Below are 13967 nucleotides of genomic sequence, written 5' to 3'. Positions count from 1 at the left end.
TTAGATGTGTTCATCAGGGCATCACTGTAATAGCAATAGAAAATTGAGGTTCTTTTCTGTAAAAAACAGCTAAAGATTAAAACATAGAAATAAATARCTACTTACGTTGAAAATGCATTATTCTGCTTTTCACATCGTATTCCCTTGCAGTTGCCAGGTTCATTTGTCTCATAGTAGAAGTACAGCTGGTTCAATCCATTTGCAAAAGCGAGCAGCACAAGGCAGTATATGAAGAGAAACTTCAAAATGTCCAGCAACATTCTTCCTAGAGATATCTGCAGGGGTCCCAGGTGAGAATTTGCAGTGAATAATGAGATCAAGCGCAGGGAGCTAAAGATGTTTGCGATTGCAAACAGAGCCTCAGCCACCAGGGTTGGATGCCACATGTCCCAGCTCTCCCGTGGAACTAACCCACTATACTGAAAACAAGCAGAAGGGAAGAAATTACTCCTCTATTTGCATAAATAAGCATGTCAGTTTCTTTATAAGCTGGTCAATTAAATTGCAGATATCACAATAAATTTTCACAGTAGCAAAGGCAGGTTTAAAAATTCTGACGCCACAAAAGAAAGTGTTTTGAGGACCTTGCTTTTTAGAACTACAGAAATTTCCAGCTGTATAAGCAAGTAAATTATTTCTTTGGAGAACAGTGCAGGGCTGACAGTGATGGATAGAAACCCACAAGAGCTCTGGCAAGTAGGAAGAAAACATTCTATCATCGAGTAAGTATATCACTTATTCACGAATACAGGACCGATGACGAAAAAGATGTTTATTAATGAACCATGGCAAACTGTTTATGTGTCTCATTATCAAAGTCTAACCCTTGAAACTGTGGCTTCTGTTCCAGCTCTACCAAAAAAAAAAATTTTGAAGATGAAATATATTTGAGYTGAGACTTAACTACTATGGCAGAGTCATTATTATTGATTTGGTCATATTAATCTGTTTAATAGAATGTATCAGAGGAGAGAATTCATCCTAGGAAGCCCTCTAAAAAGGGGATAATACAATATGAAGCAGATTTCAAAGAGGGACTGTGGTGTTCTCTGTATTTACCTACACTAGACCACACAAAAGCACCTTCAGACAAGCTGGCCATGCTCTCAGCAGTTAGTGAAGGGACTCTGTGTGTCACTGGGGCCAGATGAGACAACACAAACAGGTACCACTGCATCTCACCATATTCACCCTCCAAAGAAGGTGATCACTCTCAGAGTGGTTTAGGARCACCTGAGGAACATGTCTGTGGGACATGGTGAGATTAAACCCAGAATCCTAAAGAATCCTAACTGACTGATGCAGTTTCCAAGTCACTCTCCATCATATTTGAAAGGTTTYTTAAGTCAGGTGAAGTCCCCAGTGACTGGAAAGAGGGAAATACTGCACCCATTGTTAAAAAGGGGAGAAAGGAAAACCTTGGGACCAATCAACGTGTCAGCCACCCTCCATGCCCGGGAAGGTCATGTAAGAGATCCTCGTAGGAGCTATGCTAAGGCACATGGAGGACAGGACAGTGATTTGAGGCACCAGCGTGGTTTCACCAAGGGAAAGKCCTTCCTGACCAAYCCAGCGGCCTTCTATGATGGAGTGACTSCATCAGTGGACACAGGAAGGGCTACAGGTGTCATCTGTCTGGACTTGTGTAAAGCTTTTGACAAGGTCCCTTGCAACATCCTTCTCTCCAAGTTGGAGAGAGATGGATTTGATGGATGGACTGTTCAGTGACTGGCTGGAGAAGTGCTTCCACRGATAGATGATCAACAGCTTGCTGTCCATAGCAACAGCAGTGACAGACTCAGGGATCTATAGTGGAACTGGGACTGTTTMATGTCCTCATCAGTGACATAGACAGAAGGAATGAGTGTACAGGTGACASCAAGCTGAGTGGTGTGGCTGACATGCCTGAAGGGCAGAATGCCATCCAGAGAGACCAGGACAAGCTCAAGAAGTGGCCCCATGGGAACCTCATGGGGTTTATTTAACAAGACCAAGTTCAAGACCCTGCACCTGGGTCAGGCAGCCCCCAGCACCAAGAGTCAGGGGAAGGAAGGGTTGTGAAGAGATGGAGTTGAGGTACCAGTGGATGAAAAGCTGGACACGAGCCAGTATTGTGCCCTCACAGCCCAGAAAGCCAGCCATGTCCTGGGCTATGTAAGAAGTGTGGGCAGCAGGACAAGGGAGGTGCTTCTGTCCATCTACTCYGCTCTGGTGAGACSCCACCTGGAGTKCTGCATCCAACTCTGGCATCCTCAGGACAGGAGAGACAGGGGCTGCTGGAATGGGGCCAGAGGTGTACAATGAAAATTGTCAGAAGGCTGGAGCACCTCTCTTCTGAGGAAAGGCTGAGAGTGAATGGGAACTAGGCATTGGTTTGGACACTAATAGTTGGTGCAGGCCCCACCACACCACGGTTTCTCTTACATGTGAAACTGTTCCAGTGCCTGACAGCAATCCCTGACACAATGTCATTTACTCATACCCAAGCAGCCATAGCAGCTGACAGGTTTGTGGATTTGGGGATGAGAAACTGCCCATTAAAGAGTTAAGAATTACTCAGCCTTACATTTCACTCACATCACATTTGTTCTCTACGGATAAGTGAATTAAATCTAGAGCTACTGGAGTCATAGGTCAGCACTTTCTTCATTAGACCATCCTCTCCCTAATGATTATGCTCATCTGCCTCATCTACTGTTGCTCTTTAGTCCAGCTCTGATTGATTCAAGATCAGTGAAGAAAAACAGGGAATTGAAAACAGAAACTTTGGTGCCTATTGATTCTGGTAACTAGAGCCGAGGATGCTGAAAAGGAATCTGGAAGTATTGAAGAAAAACCCAGAAAGCAAAGCAGCTTTCATGTGGAAAGGAAAATACAGAAGAGTAGCAAAAAGACTAGCTATACTAAAACCAGGAACAGGGCAAATATATGTATCTGTAAAAGAATAAAAACTGTATCTTAGAGACAAACAAGCCAAACCATGCAGAATTGAAGTATTCRCTCCCACACTCATGTTTGTTGAAGTCTTTCTTTTCTACGTAGGACAAATAAACTATTACTGTTCCAAGGAATGGAAAATGGTAAGAGAAAACATAGCAACACTGAGTTTGCTGTAAATCATGATGTTGATACTCTGCAGTCCTCTATCTGGTAATCCTGATGAATTTCTGTCCCCACTTGAAATGCAAACACAGCCTTTTGACAGGCAACAAAGACATCCATCACTTAAATTGATTAAATAACACCTATTATTGGCTCAGTGGTTGAAGGAAATTCACATGGCACACCAATGGAAAATTAAAAAGAGCAAAAAACAAATGGAGCAGCATATAAACAGTAGAGTTTCAAGGTAAATAAATGATGCTTTTGTGATGTCAGCCAGGAAATACAAGATAATAATTCTTGATACTTACTCATAGGAATTCAAATGCAAATCTATTATCAGAACCATTTGTGCAAAGAARAAGCCGAGTGATCACTGTTTTCCCATTAAAACAGAAGACATGAGCTCTAGATCTCRTGGAAGCACCAAGAGAAATCAAACATACATGTAGATCAGGCTGCCTGAATGTTTAATGGGCTGTTGGACCTCCGTCTAAGTGATCTCCTTGTTCCGGGTCACAAAGGGACAAGTTAAGTAATARCCATTTCAGGAAAAGTACTTTAAATCCTCTCCTGAAAGGTCATATTTAAATGTGAACTCTTCCTATTTTAAAATGCATGTACCAATCTTTGCATTCATTATGTGGAATTTCAGAAGGAAAGGGGCAGAGGGAAGGCCTAGCAGAGAGCTTTAAAATTGTAATTACACTGAGGAATTGAGTCCATAATTTCTCAGTAATGGAGAGGTGTTAATCCTCCTATGTAAATGGACATTTAGTCCGTGAATCTGGTAAAATATCAATAAAAACCATTTTTCAGGGCAAGCATGTAGGATGATGTTGGTTTCYGCGGAACTGCTGGCAGAAGAGATATATAATGTCATTTACTACTGAACAAAAGAGACCTGACACAGTCATCATTAGGCTAGTAAAYATTGGGACAAATAATGTATTTTAGCTACTTTTCAGAGTTCTTGCCCTCAACAGGAATTTGTTTACCCACTAGATATTCATGTCAGTGGCTGAAACACATTATCAGCAGTATGAAATTTTTGCGATTTCTAGCAGAATTGGAAACAAGCAGTATTAGGTCCAATGCTCAGATTTAACAAATATTTAAGRTAAAGCAAGTAGGTTCTGGACACAAGTTGGCACTGGACTTAACTTTACACATCAGCACAAAATAAATTATACTAAAAAAATATAAAAGGAACCATTTTTTTAACACACAATGATTTCTACCTATAACTCTCCATCAAAACAAAYGTGTTGCTTAACATCTGTCACTTGGTCCTCTCAAAAAATGTGTGACAATCCACTATTTATGATTATATTTTTATGTAGGAGAGGGCATTTTCTGTAGATATACTGGATAATTTAGGAAGACCTAACATGTTGATACAGAGACAAAAACATAGCCAATCCAAAATTATAAGATGTCTTTATTTTACTTGAATATTGGCAATGAAACCAATAACTTTGAGTTATATTAGAAGTTCTCTCATCCTGAAATTACACACTTTGGTGTATTTTACACTGCCCCATCAGCTGACCTAGATAATACTTTTCTTTTTAACTACTGAATCAGTCAGAGAGCCTTAAATGTGATAAACACTGTATTTCACTCTGGACATATCTACTGTGCAGGAGAGTAGCGTGGGGGAACTCATAATTTTATTCAAGGGAGTTGGTTAAAATGTTTTCTTAGGTGGCTTGAACTGATCCATAGAAGGTGGAATAAATCTAAGAACTGATCTTATATATTTTGTTCAATAAATACAGAATAGCTGTAACTTGCAAAAATCTGCCTTCTAACGATAAGGAAAAGAAAATACAAGCTTTACGTCAAAACATACTRGGTACACTTGGCATTCTTCCAGTCTCATCTGGCATAGTGGTAAGGACCTCTGCTGTAGGCATCTGAAGGAATGTGGCTGGGTATTACATCACACTTGTATTCCTCTGTTCATTACATCATCATGTGTTTTAGTTACCTTCCACACCTGAGGCTTTTTTAAGCACTGTGTTCATTATGATTGGCATGTAAGCAYTAATTTGGAGAGTAATGGATGCACATTATCCCAGACAGTGTCACCTTGAAATCCAGTTACAGTAAGCAGAATCTGTTTGGGAGATGAAAGGATTACAGTGTCTTCTAATTATTGTTATTCTAAAGTGAATAATTGTCCATCTCCAATGCTTTAGAAATATCTATTTTCAATGAACTGTTCGCTTTGTTGCATGGGACAGTGAAATGACTTTGTTTTCTAGTCACATTGTGATAAGGCATCTTTGTAAAAARGCATTTCATTAGCTTTTAAACGACAGTTGTCTACAGGTTGGAGCACCTTTCTCTTTCATGCTCCAAATTTCTGTGAGTGAGAAGTGGTCACAGCTTTTGAACCACCCTGTGGTTCACAGTGACCATTTTATCCCTTTTTATCCCCTTTTACTTTTTCATGTTGCACTTACAAATTTTCAAAAGAAATTAAAATCTTGYTCTTTAATTCCCCACCCATTTTGACTAAATATTTTGCCTGTAGACAGTAGATCTGTCTGAAAGTTGTGCAAAATTGCCTTAGGGGCAATAATTCCTCACTGAAAGAAGTTAAAGATTAACATAAAATGTCATTTGATGCAGACATTATAAAATATTACAGGTAATTTTCATTTGTCATGAAATTGATAGTATGGCAGTTCAGGACAGTTCAGGACARTTTAAAATAAGAAAAGATTGCATGGGCCAAGAAGAAACAATCATAAACCACAATGTTTGCTCTTAAACTTGTCTAGCTTCCTGTCATTGCTGCAGAAGATTCACAGAGCACATCAAGCACCTCTTGCTAAGCCTGAAGTCATCCAAAGACAGAAAAAAGATTGAAGAAGCCTGATTCAGCTTATCTTAAAAATTTTGTGGATTTTTTTTTAAGTTTACCTTGGAGAATGCAACAATTTTCAGAGATATTGTTGCCAAGTACAAGGAGTTCATTACAAAATCCATGAGGTTCCACCAGTCRTGAATGTAGTCCTGTAGTCCACCATCCCACATCTGTTTAATTTCACCCCAGATAAAACCTGCAAATAGAACATAATTTATTAGGCATGAATATTTAGTAAAAAGGGCTGCGACTATTCTAGATGCTTATCTCATGATAGATTGATTCTCCTTACTTCAAGTATAAGGGAAGGTGGATAAGTGCTCTAAATTATACMTCTAGTTAGGTGAAATTTCATCTTTCTGCTGATGTTTCCGGAATTAATTTTTCACACAAAATCCATTAAAAAAATAAATCTGCTTGTACAAGGACAATTTCTTTGTCTTTGTTCAATCTCTTTCTCATTGTAACCTAAAAAGTATAAAAAGGGTCTTAAAAACAGTCACCAGTGCYAACTCAGTCCTTGGTGTAACTGATGAAATATATTTCAAACTGGAAAATTTATGACTGCAGAAGTCTATCGAACCCAATTTATTTTGTTTGGAGCCCACACAATAAGGAAGAGAATTTCTATTGTTATTGTCAATGCTGAACTAAAGTTTCCCTTTTCCATATGAAAGAGCAGTGTCTCCAGAAGCAAGTTTTTTATTGATTGTCCTTTGGGACATGAAGGAATTGAGGCTGTTTTCAAGTGTGCAGAGCACACATTGTGCTAGACATAGTGAAACAAGTTTTTAATCMAAGTGGGAAATCTTACAAGTTGTCTGACATGAACTTGGTTTAACATCTTCAGAGACAACTCTGGAGGCTCTTTAATGTTATAAAAATTAAAACAAGTCTGAAGAAGATACTCCACATTAGTGTATACTATGTTAATAAGACAATGTGGAACATTTAGATACATCACATCATTATCTACAGAATTTTTTTGACAATGATACTATTACAAGTTTTAATTTTTCACAGTTAATTATTTTCTTGTAAGAATTTCTGACTTGTTCATTAGAGGGACCACATTCACCACAAATAAGATCAATCTCTCACATATTGGTGTTCAGATACATTTAATGGCTTTTCTTCACCTGGTGTTGTAGGAAATGATGAAGAGGTTTCGTGCAGGGGCCTATGACATTTTGCATTTCCTTAGTATGAGCTTAATTCTCCTTAAACCTCAGCGTTTTGTCTCAATGGTCTTCTGATTGACTGGATGGAAAACTTGTGATTTTTCTCAAACATGGTCCCTGACATGTAATTTATGGTCTACTCTTGTTTATGCCAGGTAGGTTTTGAAGTTGTTACAATTTAATTTTGTAGTGTGTTGGCTTGGTCTTTCTGTCTCCTGATTGTTTTCAAAAGGAAAAGTTCTCTCCCTCACAAATTTCACCCTCAAACCTCAGACACATGGTCCCATCTTGTTTCTGTGTGTTGTCACCAGTAACAACAAGCCTCAAGAATATCTGAAAAATCTGATTGATCCAGCAGCTTTCCTTTTCATTAGATTAATTTTCAGCCAGGCCACCATCACCATGTTGGCATTCTGCAAACTTGGGGTGACACATTCTGAGGAAGGACCATGCTGGGAACATGTAGACAGGAGAGTGGGATATGCCTGTTTTACTGCCTACAATGGCCTAGACAGGCTGATTGGAACTCTATCGATAGTGTATCACATAAATATAGCACTGTGACAAAGTGAACACTTCTTTTAAAGTTTCAACCAATTGTGCTGAGTAACAGTGAGAGGAGGGCTGAACATGATTTTATGGCAGGGATCAATATCCAACACTGCTATGCTGCTGTCAGTTGCCCAAGTGCCATCACAAAGAGGACACACCTTCACAGGGCTACTAGTGCAGGCTCCTTCATACCTGCCCATTTCAGCCTGGGAAATGACTTAACCACTTGCACTTCAAAGACCTGCTCATTTCTGACATGCAGTATGAACATGGTGACAGCAGATCTGGCTCCCCCTTCTCTCCACAATCCTCTCCAACCTTCATCACACACTCAGTGAACTTCCAAATGTCTCTGCTTGCTCTTCCACTACACTTCAAGGATAACATGTTAAGACCTAACCATCATTAAGTCATAAAAGGGGCTGTTTTGTGTGCTGCTTTACCCCCTTCACATTTCTGACACTGCTCTGAATCACCTTTGCTCCACCTGCAGCACAGCACATGAAAATCACCACTGCAGGAGACAACCTGGCTCCAGGCTCAGAGCCGAAATCTGTGTAATACAGATATGGCCCCTAAGTCTCAGTGTCACACTGCCCTGCTCTTTTTCATTTCATAAATATTCACTTAMTGGTTGCAGGATCTTGACACAGGCAAGACTGCTATGGCACTGAGAGCAAACAGTTGCATTGAGAAAAGACCCCAAATAAAAAGGCTTTGCATAAATCGAAACACACATCCATGGAATCAAATAAACTTTTTTGTAACTCATCAGAGTTAAGGATTCTCTTTAAAATATGCTTTGGAAAGAGAGCAGTAATAGGTTGGGGTGAAAAATAAGATGAATGTTTAAACAAGAGGCTTTCGGTTAGTTAAAGTCTTCTGCCAAGATATTTTATGGTTCAAAATCAGAAAATGATGTGAACTGACATAGACTGCAATGGGGCTGTTCTCTGTAAGACTGYTGCTCAGCATCATATGCTTTGATGGCACTGCCTAAAATATAATAGGATTATGTACAGATTKGAAAAGAAATGCTGACTAATTCTGCTGCACTGGATCTGTTTTGTGAGTGAAAAGCCAGATGTTTTTTTGCAAGCACTTCCTGGGCTTCAGAAAATGAAATGTAATTTTAAAGCTGACACTAACAGAGAAATACTGACCTATTATAGAATAGTGGAAGAGAGTATATGGCTGTTATAAATTTGATCATTTTGAATTAGAAACACGATTAATCCAAGCTACCAGCAACTTGGAAATCATTTGGCAGCTGAAGGTTGAGTATACTTTGACATCATAAAGGTGGTGGTTATAATTATTTTCTAGGTTCAAGACTACTTTTGACACATGTTCTTTTCAAACAAATAGTAATGGAAAACTGCAAATCTCATCTTTTTGCTGGCTGTAATGCAGATGTGATCATTTACTCTTCTTGCCAGCCAAAGCATCTAAGTGCAAACTCAATATATAAAAACAGTTACTGAGATGCTACAGAACCCCGGACGACTTGAAGCTATGCTGATAGATGGATATTATGTTTGTGAAAGGTACATGGTCCATGCATGCACAGGAGAGCTTCCCACACATGTACTTTTGAAAGCAGGTCTTGGTACAAAGTCCGAAGGTTGATTGTGCAAATTCACAGCTCCAGGGCAATCTCACMATGAAAGCTGTGATCAGAGTCTTTGCAACTACCAGGTCTCCACAGATAGGGATSCTTAGTGGACCCACTTGGAGCAATGAATGCTGGAAGAACTGGGCTCTCTGGGGTTCTGTAAACACTCCCAAGTGTGCCTTGAGGGCTATCCTAGAAAACAGTAGTCTCAAATCCCAAAGTCTTTATGCAAGGCTGAAGATGTCTCTAAAAGCCCGGTGAGCCTACACAATGAAGGGATTCTGACCAGCAAACCTCAGGGATTCCCAGCTGTGCTGTTTAGGTTTAATTTACAGTCACACAGCCAGAGGCCTTGAAATCTTSTTGTAGATCAGAACTGTGTCTTTTTACAAGAAGGAAGTCTCTGGGGAGAAAAAGTCAGACCACTCTTACCTTCACAGGCTCTGACACAACATGCTAATTTTGTTCTGTTACATTCACTGGCAGAATCAGGAAAAGGCTTGGCAAATCTATGTATTTAAAAAAAAAATCCCRAAATCAGAGCATCATTATCTCTGTGACCTTGTACATGTTTCTACTTAGAAGATTTATGGGTAGTTGGATACTACCTGATTTTATCATGCAAGGAGGCTTTAGGGCATTTCCAAACAYGACCTGACAGGATGGAAGAGAAGACATGCAGTGACAGGACTGTCTAATAGAGGCACTTKTACAGGTAGGAATGAGATCCAGAGCCCAGGCACTGCCTGATGATTAATGTGCCAAAGCAGAATCTTTACTGTAAACTGACAGAGGTCATGTCAGAGCTACATAGTCAGAAGCAACAAAGGTGACATCTCAACAAAACAGAGGGGACAATGCCAGCCTGCACACAGTATTGGGRAAAAACTGCTAAGAGGAAGCAGCCAAAGACGGGGAGTAGATCTAAGAGCAAGAGCCTTTTAGACRGTCAGGCTGGGGACAAATTCCTTGCCCAAAGCCCTCTTTACCGCCCTGGGAGGAAACAAGCATCTCCAAGGCAATAATCCTGTCATCCGCAGGTGAGTCAATCTTCCCACTGGCTGAAAAGAGAGCCAGGGAGGATCAGGCTTAATTAAAACAGATGTCCAACTTGCAGATGCCTGTATTTAGCTGAAATAATTCCATTTAGAGCTGATTTCACTACTTTAGCTGGATGTTCTTTGCTATATTCTGGTTGTCTCTTTGCTCCCACTTTCTTTCCTATCTCTTCACAGCAGCCAGATTTAACACCTGCCTCTTAGACCCTCACCTATTCATTCCATGCTGTTTTCATTTATTGCCACTTATGAAGAAATTATCAACATTATGCCGCTCTTACAGCTCATTAATCTAGGACTTAAATTGAAAAGTTGAGGGTGAGACTTTCAAATACTTGCTGCATTGTTTATGGCCACATATTGGAGCAGTAAAAGAGAAATAATAGCATGGATATTTTGAAACAGACTGAGATGACAGAAACAAATATCATTAAAAGSCCATGGTTTTAATGGGATGAAATAGACATAAATTCAGGACGTGAATCCCACAGACTACATGGAGCTCTGGGAATGACAGACACCAKGGAGAATTTTTTTAAAGCATTGTGAATTATTATTCATGCAAACAGATCAATTACAACCATTTGACTGAAGTCCAGTTTGCCTGAAGCGAGAAAGGAACCAAAATTGATCAGAAAGAATGAATTTGATGAAAAAAAATTGAATTTGTCAGCTAAATTSTTTTTCTGCAGCAAAATTTTCTGAATATTAATGAAAAAAGTTGTTTCTTCTAAAATAAATCCTATATATCATAAAATTAAATGCTATTCAAAGTAACAAAGTGAAAATACATCTTACTGAAGAACAAAAAGCACTGAAATAAGAATGTACTAAGAAAAATAACATCTTTCATTAAAATTCTCATAACACTTTAAAAAAATCCTGAAGAATTTAGTAATAGGTATCATACTGCATGTGATTAAAGTGTAGATGCATCAATAAACATACACTGATAGGACTAGCTTTTATTTTAAATATTTTTTCTACAGATTTTTATTTTGAATCTGTCTTTCCAGTTTTGAAATCATTGGATATTAGATACTGAAATATCTTTTCAAAAATGTGGACCTGCTTTTCTTTACATAATTTAAAGACTCTGATGTCAAACCTTATAACTTTGAGCAAGGCAGCAGTTCAATACTCTTGCAAATGTTTTCYGTCCTGTAGGATGAAGCCTTGGGTAAAACACAGTATCTTTTTAGCAGATAACTTTCAGTTAGAAAACATTTTGGGTCTATGCTGTTTATAGCTAYCTAGACCTGTAATTTTATTCTTAAGGAACACATCTTTAGTCTCATACAAAAGAAACAAAAAACAAAGAAATAACTTCTCTCTGAAATCCATGCAAATGTGTTTCAGGTTCTAAGACAAAAATGCTTAGATGAAGCCTGTCTAAATTCCTATGTCATATTGAAACTTAAGCAACTGTAAAAACATTTTTCCAGCAATTATGGAAATTCACAGATTTATGCCATCTCTATAAGACTGCCTTTTGTTGTTTATAATTATGGTAGAAGTTWCACTGAGAAAAATAACATCAAAATTTGTCAGAGACAGATTTGAAAGGCAATATCCTGCACTACGTTTGGTTTGAAAAAGTTTTGTGGATCCTATGCTGATTTTTGCCTTACCTTTCTCACAAAAGGTTGGTTACTCTGTGCTATTTTTATTCCTCACCATTAAGCGATGGGAAGCCAGGGGTTCCTYGGGGTCAATCTCTGCATGCCAAGATCAACAACAACCTTTCAGTATGTTTTTTGGAGAACATATTTTTGCTGGGCTGTGAAACCATTTAACTGACAAACTCAGCTTTGCTCTGCTATGTGATGTAGAGTTTTTCACAGATACAAAAAGTGAGACAAGCTGCTAATGATCCAAAGCTCACTGAAGCAAAGGAAAGTCATTCCAGGGAATTCAGTGGGTATTGATGAGGCTTGGAAACGCTCTTCTGTTTTACACCTGGGCTGACAAACTGATCTCTGCTGAAGGTATATGAAGGTAACAAGAGGAATGGAGAGTTATCCTGGTGTAATTCAGGGGCTCYCACTCTCTGGGGCATATCTAGTTAACTGAGTACAACTATTTCAAGAGAACATGCACAAAATCCAACACACACCTCCAGTTTTCCTGTGAGTAAATGGCTGCTTGTGAGAGGAACAACTGTGCACAGTGTCTGGGTCCTGTGTCAGGTCAGGCAAAGAGGTGGGAATGGTCAGAGACACCATTAGAAGTACTTCCCAAGGAAAAAGTCTCATGGCTTTTTAAAATTATRATAAAAACAAACCAGTTTTCTTTGTCCTCTGTTTTAGAAATAACAAGCCCATTCYAAATCAAATCTTAAAGTACAAAAAGCCACACATCAGCCAACATCACCAACAGCCAAAGAATAAAATAAAAGAATCTATTCAGAAAATATTTATTTTAAATTCTTAAAACTTTAGCAAAAGTAATGAGCCAAAGGTCCTATTATAGCAAAATTCAGGCAGTCAGGAGAAGTCGCTATCTTGATGTTTAAATAAATAATTTCATGAATGAGTCCAGTTTTAGAATACTGAGCAAAAGAAGAGATACTAACTGACTGAAGAGAAGGTAGTGGAAGGCCATCAAGCTGAATGGGGGCTGGACTACATGATGTCCAAGAGGTTGAGGCAGCTGATTTTGTTCAGGCTAGAGAAGAGARCACTAATGGGAGGTTAATAGTCTGAAAGATCAGTTGGCTGCAGCATGGTACTAATACTGCCAAGGATGAAGATCTGATCCCTGAATGGGCCATTCACTTAAGAGATGGTCCTTGTGGGTCTCTTCCAACTAAGGATATTCTGTAATTTTGTACTGGTGTTTCATCCACTAATGAAATTGCTGGTTTTGAAGAGCTGGAGACAGATTTGTCCTGGAGGTGCACAAGGTAGGACAAGAGAGAATGGTTGCCTGTTGTGACATGGGATATTGCAACTAGTATCAGCAAAGAAGTTTACCAGTTGCTCGACACAGCCACTGTGAGAGAGGCTGTGAAATACTCATCTCTGGGGAAATTAAAGACCAGACTGCACAAGAACCTGAACACTGTGACCTGTCTTTGCAGTTAGCCTGTGYTGAGCAGTAGTTTAGACTAAATGGCCTTTTGTGGTCATTATGTGCATTATCCTTCCTTAAACAAAGTTGTGTTCCTGCTTTATTTGGGTTGTTTTCCTCTTCTGCGCTGTATTTGTCACTATTGGTTATGTACTGTTTCATCTTGCTGGCCATATATCCCTCTATATCTGCTGCCTGGAACATGTCAGTTTTCACAAACTGTTTATTTTTTTACACAACACTTTCATGACCTAATTTAGAAGATGATGCACACTCTTMTTGCCACATCTATGCTCAGTTATTCTGGAGTGCCTTGCTGTGCCATCRGTTTGCACGGACATTGTGCTAAGGACTGACAAGACCATACATTCCCATACTTCCCACCAGCAGTTTGCCAGCCACAAATGTTTGTGATTTTTCACAGTTCCCAAAGATCCATGTTCTCTATAGATTCATGTGCTCCAATAGCATAAACTGTTCTGACAGTAAGGATGGGGAACACATTGTTC

General features: G+C 39.1%; 1 protein-coding gene across 1 annotated transcript in view; it reads right to left on the bottom strand.

Moving 5' to 3' along the window:
- Window positions 1-13967, bottom strand: part of TRPC4 (transient receptor potential cation channel subfamily C member 4) — a 76872-nt gene that overhangs the window by 16659 nt on the left and 46246 nt on the right. The window contains exons 4-5 of the mRNA XM_057376832.1: window positions 6037-6176; window positions 106-419 (exon numbers count right to left, since the gene is read on the bottom strand). Of these exons, the coding sequence (XP_057232815.1) occupies window positions 106-419; window positions 6037-6176 (454 nt within the window). The remainder of the gene's footprint in view (window positions 1-105; window positions 420-6036; window positions 6177-13967) is intronic.

The sequence above is a fragment of the Malurus melanocephalus genome, unplaced genomic scaffold (assembly GCF_030028575.1).
Source record: "Malurus melanocephalus ecotype Western Australia unplaced genomic scaffold, MMel_1.1 scaffold_292, whole genome shotgun sequence".
Lineage (NCBI taxonomy): Eukaryota > Metazoa > Chordata > Aves > Passeriformes > Maluridae > Malurus > Malurus melanocephalus.
The sequence above is the reverse complement of the archived record's forward strand: the minus strand, read 5'-3'. Positions and strand labels throughout refer to the sequence as shown.